The 7,340-nt window shown below is 56.1% G+C and overlaps 1 protein-coding gene across 1 annotated transcript in view; it reads right to left on the reverse strand.

Annotated features, from left to right (window-relative positions):
- Positions 1-1,787: 1,787 nt before the first annotated feature.
- Myo18b (myosin XVIIIB) overlaps positions 1,788-7,340 on the reverse strand; it is a 114,835-nt gene continuing 109,282 nt past the window's right edge. The window contains exon 45 of the mRNA XM_013014279.1: positions 1,788-2,967. Coding sequence (XP_012869733.1) covers positions 1,788-2,967 — 1,180 coding nt within the window. The remainder of the gene's footprint in view (positions 2,968-7,340) is intronic.

Genomic DNA, 7,340 nt, shown 5'->3' on the forward strand with positions numbered 1-7,340 from the left:
TTTTTGGTGGTTCACTGGAGATGAGTCGCGTGGACTTGGGTGCTCTGGCTGGCGATCCTGAGATCTCAGCCTCCTGAGTAGCTAGGATGACAGGTGAGAGCCAGTGCTGCCGGCAAACCTTTTCTTTTTTGAAATGTGACTGCCTCGGGTGTTTGCGACAGGAGCAGCAAACTGACTGAGACAGGACCCAAGTTTCCAAGGGTGAAGTAGCCCCCGGGGGTAGATGAGTTTCCACTGCTTGCTAGGCCCCAAGTGACAGGAGTCGGGCATTTTTATTAAACCCACGATGGTGCTTGTCCAGCTGGGGGGCTGCAGGCCTGCTGGCCCAGGCCTCATAGCTGCTTACAGTTTGGGACAGGACCCACAGTGTTGGGGTGGGGGGTGGGGAGGGACAGGTGTTGTGACTCATGCCTATAATCCCAGCTACTGGGGAAGGTGCGAGTGGGCAGCTCACAGTCCCCAGGCTAGGCAAACATATGTGAGGCTCGAGCTGAAAAATCCGTAAAGTAGCAGGGACACAGTAGGCGGGTGTTCTGTGATTGGTGAGAGCCTCGCTCAGGGGCGGGCAGAGGACCGGAGCTTTACAGAAAACCAGAGGCAGAGACAAGATGTTCCCTGGGGCCGCGCACTAAGTACCATTCCCCTCCCAGGCACCGTGGCCTTTACTTGGCCTTTGAAATGGCTTCTCTGCGTCCCAGAGAGCGTAATAATGCAAATGAGTATCAGAGCTCTACTCTGTAATTGAGAGCAGAGAGAAGGCCGTGTTAAGCCAAATTAATTTGGTCTGATACACTCCGAACTTGTCCCCCGTGGAAGGGCTAAGACTTCGGCGGGCTGAAGGTGCAGGTGTGTGCCGTGGGGGTGGTGGGGCTCGTGGGGGTCAAGGCTGAGCCACAGGGCCACCTGAGCCTGGAGTGCAGAGGTTCAGGGGCAGAAGCTGGCGGCCTTCGTGGTCCATTCTCACTGCCAGTCAAGGTGAAGATGGTTGTTACCGATTGTGTGTCAGTATTGGGGTTTGAACTCAGGGCATACCAATCATACTCTATCATTTGAGCTATACCTCCAGCTTGGCTTTTTTTTTTTTTCAAACTGGCTAATTGGAGATAATAGTCTCATCAGTGTTTCTAACCAGGCTGGCCCTGAACCACAGTCCTCAGGATCACAGCCTTCCTGAGTGGCTGGAATTACAGACAGGAGCCATGGCCCCTGGCTTGGGCTCTACTGGGTCTCACTGATGGCCCGACATGGCCCTCTGAGGGGCCGCCACGCTATCCTGGCTCTCTCATCACGCACGTGGTAGAATATCACACAGTGCCCGAGACCCCAGCCGGGAAGGGGTTAAAAAAGTGAGACTCCAGCCCGGCACTGGTGGCTCAGGCCTGTCATCCTAGCTACTCAAGAGGCTGAGATCTGAGGATCCTGGTTCAAAGCCAGCCCAGGGCAGGAATGTCCCTGAGACATTCGTCTCCAATGAACCACCAGAAAACCTGTTGTGTGCTAGCCTTGAGCACAAAGAGGCTCAGGGACAGTGCCTAGGTCCTGAGTTCAAGCCCCAGGACAGGAAAAAAAAAACAAGTAAGACTCAGCTGGGGAAAGCTGTACCAGCCACGCTCTGTAGCCACCTCCTGGAAGCCCCTCTTGCTTTATGATGCTTCTTTCTGCACTGCAAAACACAACCCAAACCTCTCAAAGACCGGATGAAAGGCATCTATCTGCCTGATTGGGATGGTGAGCTGGGGGAGGGGGAAAGCACTCTTGGATCTTGAGGCTGTTACCTGCTCCGAAGCCTACTTCTGGAGGTATTTCTTCATGATGCTCTCTACATCCTCATTTCTCCCCGTGGCGCCCGGCTCTGGGCGATACGGTGACGTGCGTTCCCCGCCATCGCCCTCAGGCCGCGGGAGGGACAGCCGACTCTTGGCACTGGGGTTACTTTTGAGGGACACGATGGAACTGGAGGAGTCGGAGGAGTCGGAGAGGTGCGCGGGGTCCCCCTGGGACCCGGGGCTCTTTTGCACGATGGTCTTGATCCCAGAGACAAAGGAGGGGTCGGCCTCTTCCGTCTCAAAGGGGACACTGGGGTGCTGCTTGTCTTTGGCTGCTCCGGCCGAGGACGGAGGGGTGGCGGGCTTCCGGATGGCCGGCAGGAAGTCATCGAAGCCCCCCGGGGCCTGGTGTCCATAAGGGAGGCCCGGAAGCTTCCAGCTGAAGGGGTCGCCGCCGCTGAGGGGTTCCTCCATCAGGTGGGCGAACTGGCGGTTCTGGAAGACCAGGGGTTCGGTCCCCAGTTCCAAGGTGCCCGCGTCGTCCACCGAGGCCTCCAGACACCGCCTCCGTGGACGCAGGGAGGGCGACCGCAGCGGGTCCCGGGGTGCGCCGGCGGGGCTCAGCTTTCTCCCGGACTCCAACAGGGATTCGCAGGAGCTGAACCTGGTCTTCGTCCTCTCCGGCAGCAGCTCGGTGCCCGCGGTGTCCCCGGAAGGGATGCACTTGAGACTGGCACATCGCAGCAGCCCGGAGGCCCCGGCGGCTTCCGGGGGAGACGGGGAGGCCCCCATCCCCAGGGAGAGGGCCCCCTCGTCGCTGCTGGCCCTGCCCCTCCGCAGCGTGGAGGCCCCAGTGGTCTGGTAAATGGGCAGCGCGGGCCAGTCCTCGAGGTGCAGCGGGGACCCCCGGCCCCCTCTCTGGACCCTTTTCCTGCGGAGGCCTTCCACGAACTCCGAGAGAGCCGCCGAGGGGCTGGGCAGCTTGTCCCTGGGCAGCGGGGACCGAGGCGGGCTCGGGGAACCCAGCGAGGGGGACAAGGATCCGGGTCTCTCGGAGGCCTTCCTCTGGTCCCCCAGATGGCAGGGGGAACGGGGAGACACGCCGTCACCTCGCGAGGCCCGGGGCTCACTCTCCCAGGCTCTGCCCAGCGCCGCCGTGGCTGGGGTGGATCCCATGTCATCTCGGGTCTCCTCTTTCGTCCTGTGGCGGAAGAACAATGCAGCCTTTAGAAACGGTGCAATCCACCCAGCCAGGAGCTGAGATTTGCGGCTCTGGGGATGCCCTACAATGCCCCAGGGAACCGGGTGTGATTTCACGAGCAAATGGGAGCTCGGTGAGCGGCTCCTTGTGGCTGTCCATATGCAATACCTGTCTTAATTATGTCCTCCAGAGTTGGCCAGGAGCTGGGGGCTCCCGCCTGTCATCCTAGCTACTCAAGAGGTTGAGTTCTGAGGATCACAGTTCAAAGCCAGCCTGGGGGATGGTGCAGGAAATGTCCATGAGACTCTTAGCTCCAATGAACCAGCAAAAAAAAAGCTGGAGCTGTGGCTCAAGTGGTAGAGTGCTAGCCTGGAGCAAAAAAAAAAAAAAGCAAAAACAAAACCCCTAAAGGATGATGCCCAAGCCCCAAGTTCAAGCTCAAGGACCAGCACAACCTCCCTCCAGCCAACAAAAATATAAACAAAACAACCCAAATCCATCCATGAGAGCACAGAAGGTTTCTATTCTAGGACCCTGCCAGCTCTGTGTACTTTATGTAGAGAGAGTTTGGAGCAGCTAAAGCCAGAAGCACGTTGCCTGGGGAAAAGCAGGAGCCTCTCAGAGAGGTAAAATTAGACTAAAATAAAGGACATCATTTAAAGGAGACAGGACACCATCCATCAGTCATTCCTTTAACAAACCAGAGCTCTGTGTGCTCCATCTAAGAGAACCCACCCTGCTCCATCCGCCAGCTAAATCCCAATTTATATATTCAAACAAATGAACAAATGCAGGAATGCCAGAGTTGGACAATGCAGACCGAGCTGTGGCCCAGGACTGCGGAGCGGAGGAGAGCCAGAGATCCGGAGGCAGACAGGTTTCCAGTGATCAGCCCAGGGGCACCAGAGCCAGGACCAGAGCCAGGGCGATCAAGGAGCTGGCTTTCATCACGAGGCTGAGGGTGGCCGGGGTTGCAGGCTTTGAGGGAAGCGGTTTGTTCTCCTGGCTGGAGTTCAGTGCCAACCTCCACCCCTGCGCTTGGAGCCGTGGGTTTTGGAATCTGGGGGTGGGGGGAGGGGGAAGCCAGGGCAGAGGGGCCCGCAGCAGATGGGGGACGCAGCCGGGCTGTGTCCTGCCCACATCCAGCTGGCCCCAGTGCCTGCCTCTCCCCTCCCTCAGCCATCACTCTCCTCCCAACCACTGGGCTGCAGACGCACCAATGAAGGCCACGTCTATCCTGTCAGGCTCTGAAGGGAGGCTGGCTGAGCAAGGTATCTTGGGTCCTCATATTCACCCCTCTGCTGACACCTGGGAGACCAAGGGGCCACCTGCTGCCCAGTCTCCCAGTGTCTATTGGCTCATCTGGGTCCCACAGCCTCTGCCGACAGCAGGTGTCAGGATAGGAGGGGGAGAAGAGGGAGAGGAGGAGGAAGAAGGAAGAGTGGAAGGGGAGGAGGAAGAGAAAGAGGAGGGGAGGGAACGGAGCTCTCTCAATGTGGATAACTGGGTGAACCTCTGGTCCACGGCACACTATCAGTGTTTTGTTACAAAACAGGTATGGAATAAACATTGACTCACAAATCTGCACACTCCTGTGGAAGTACTGGAGGGTTATTAGGTAAAGCAGGATAGAAATAGTGATATTAGAATTTCTACTCCTTCTACCTTGCAAGGCTGGGAAGATGAGTTGGGAAACAGAGAAAGGTAGGTGCAAATCTTGCCTCTGTCTCTTCCCAGCCTAACCTGGCTTGGCTGTCACAGTGGGATGGCCTGTGTCCTGGGCCAGGGATTTACTAGGACCCTTTACAGTCAGTGAGGGAGTTGGCCCTTCTTGTCTCCCTCCTCCCCCCTTCCCCCACCCGCCAGGACTTCAAGCAAGGGAAGCTATAGACTTGCATATACAAAGTTATTCTTGGGTGTACAAAGTTAGACTTTAGACTTATGTGCATCAAGTTTGATCTAGGCCTGCAAAGTTAGACTACACATACAGAGTTAGACTTGCATGAACAAGGTTAGACTTGCAATACCTGCAGCTCTGCACTGCTTGGGTTCTGTATTCGAGTACAACCCCGCCTCTACACTGAATGTGTGCAGATGTTTTTCTTGCTGTGGTTCTGCCCAGCAGAAGGGCCAGTGGCAGTGTGGACACATGTTGGGGACTGTGGGTCATGCACAGAGCATGTACAGTATAGGAAAACGTGGCCTTTGCACAGATGCCATGCCATTTTATATCAAGGGTCTGTCAGTCTCCGATTTGGGGATTGGTGGACATCCTTGATCCCTATGGATACCGAATATTCATACCAGAGCAGTACTAATAATTAACCTAATACATTCAAAAAATCTTACTGCTGTTTGATTACTGCTGGGTTTTTTTTTTCCCTCTCCCAATACTGGGACTTGAACTCAGGACCTTGAGCTTGCAAGGTGAACACTCTACCAGTGAGACACACATGCTCCCATGTTCTCCTCTGGTTAACTTTGTTTTTTGTTTTTTTTTGGGTCCAGTCGTGGGGCCTGAACTCTGGGTCTGGGCGCTGTCCCTCAGCTCTTCAGCTCAAGGCTAGCGCTCTACCACTTGAGCCACAGCGCCACTTCCGGCTTTTTTCTCTTTGCTTATATGGTGCTGAGGAATCGAACTCAGGGCCTCAGGCATGCAAGGCAAGCGCTCTACCACTGAGCCACCTTCCCAGCCCTGAGCTTTCTTTTGCTCAAGGCTAGCGCTCTACCACTTGAGCCACAGCGCTACTTCTGGCTTTTTCTGTTTATGTGGTATTGAGGAATCGAACCCAGGGCCTCATGCATGCAAGGCAAGTGTTCTACCACTGAGCCACCTTCCCAGCCCCTCCTCTGGTTAACTTTGGAGATAGGGTCTTGCACGCATCCTGCCAGTCTCACATCTAAACTTCCAGCCTCTACAGGTGTTCCTCGTGGCTAGGATGATGGAGGCAAGCCGGTCTCCCCATCCAGATTACTCCACGAGTAGGTATCTGGTGCATTTTTCTCCCTGGGCCACCATCCTTCCCATTCTCGGCCTCCTGAGGGTACAGGCTTGATTGTGCATATCTAATGATCCCAGACTGAGAACATAGGCCTGACAATAAGTGAGTCCACACCCCAGACCCCTCCCCTGCAAACCACCTCCACCGCTTCTGCCTCTGGTGCCGGCCCCAGCCCCAGCTTCTCCAGAGACACCGGGCAAACAACCGTGGGGACACTTCTGTGCACACCTCAGCTCTCCGAGATCCAAATCAACACACTATCTCACAGCTAAGGAAACAGGCTCTCTGGCCGGGGGGCCACCAGTTCAGAGAGGTCACAAACATCCCTCCTGAAACCGAGGTCCCTCTGGCGAGTGCCAAGCCCGCCGCCGCCAGGCAGAGCGGGGCCCTCGGCCGTGGGATTCTCAGGTACACGTATCCAGTCTTTTTTCCTTCAAAATCCACTACGACATAAGGAACAAAGAGAAGGGTTGAGTCTGAGTGAAGGGGATGCTGGATTTGCTGGCATCGGACAAAATCAGGCAGAAGTAAGAAGTCCTACTTATTGGTTTAAGACTCGGGTGCGTCTGCAACTGGGTAGCGCCAGTGGTGGCTGCAGGAAACAGAATGAGGATTGGATGGCGTCGTGAATCACCTCCTCCGGGGTGCACTGTCAGCCTCATTCTTCATCCACACCCTCAATGAGAGAGAAAACTTAAAAAAAATGTATTGATGGTCTGGAATGCGGGCGAGGCCCAGAGATGGCCCAGAGACCCGTAACCCAATGGAAGGGACCAACAGCAGTCTGTGATGGGAACTGGCCTGGTGCCCAGCGTGCTGAGGTCGTGGCGTTGGGAACCTTGCTCGGTCCCTGTGCTGAGATGGTGGCCACCAGCTGTGTGTGTTGTGCCTTTAGTCTCTGCCGTCCTCTGAGGCCGGCACTCCTGTCACCGTGTCCCAGACGAGGTGGGTCAGGGGATTGGAGAGAGGCAAGGGGGTCCCCCAAATCCACTCCGCCACCCTGGCCCGTGACCTTTCACCCTGTCACATTACAGACGAGGCCGCCGGGCTCAGAGAGGCCGTGGGCACGCTGAGACGCGACCCCGGTGCACCCCGTCTACGAGACACAGAAGATGAGTTGGGTCCCAGTGGCTCACACCTATAACCCCAGCTACTTAGGAAGCGCGGTCACAGTTCAAAGCCAGCCCAGGATGGAAAAAAAAAATCAGTGAGACCAATATCTCCAATCAACCACCAAAAATGCCAGACGCGGAGCTGTGGCCCAAGTGATAAAGCACAAGTGTTGTGCAGGGAAGCTGAAGGGACAGTGCCCAGGCCCTGAGTTCAAGCCCCAGGACTGGCACGGAAGGAGGAGGAGGAGGAGGAGGAGGA

Source organism: Dipodomys ordii, unplaced genomic scaffold (assembly GCF_000151885.1).
Source record: "Dipodomys ordii isolate 6190 unplaced genomic scaffold, Dord_2.0 Scaffold23, whole genome shotgun sequence".
Taxonomy (NCBI): domain Eukaryota; kingdom Metazoa; phylum Chordata; class Mammalia; order Rodentia; family Heteromyidae; genus Dipodomys; species Dipodomys ordii.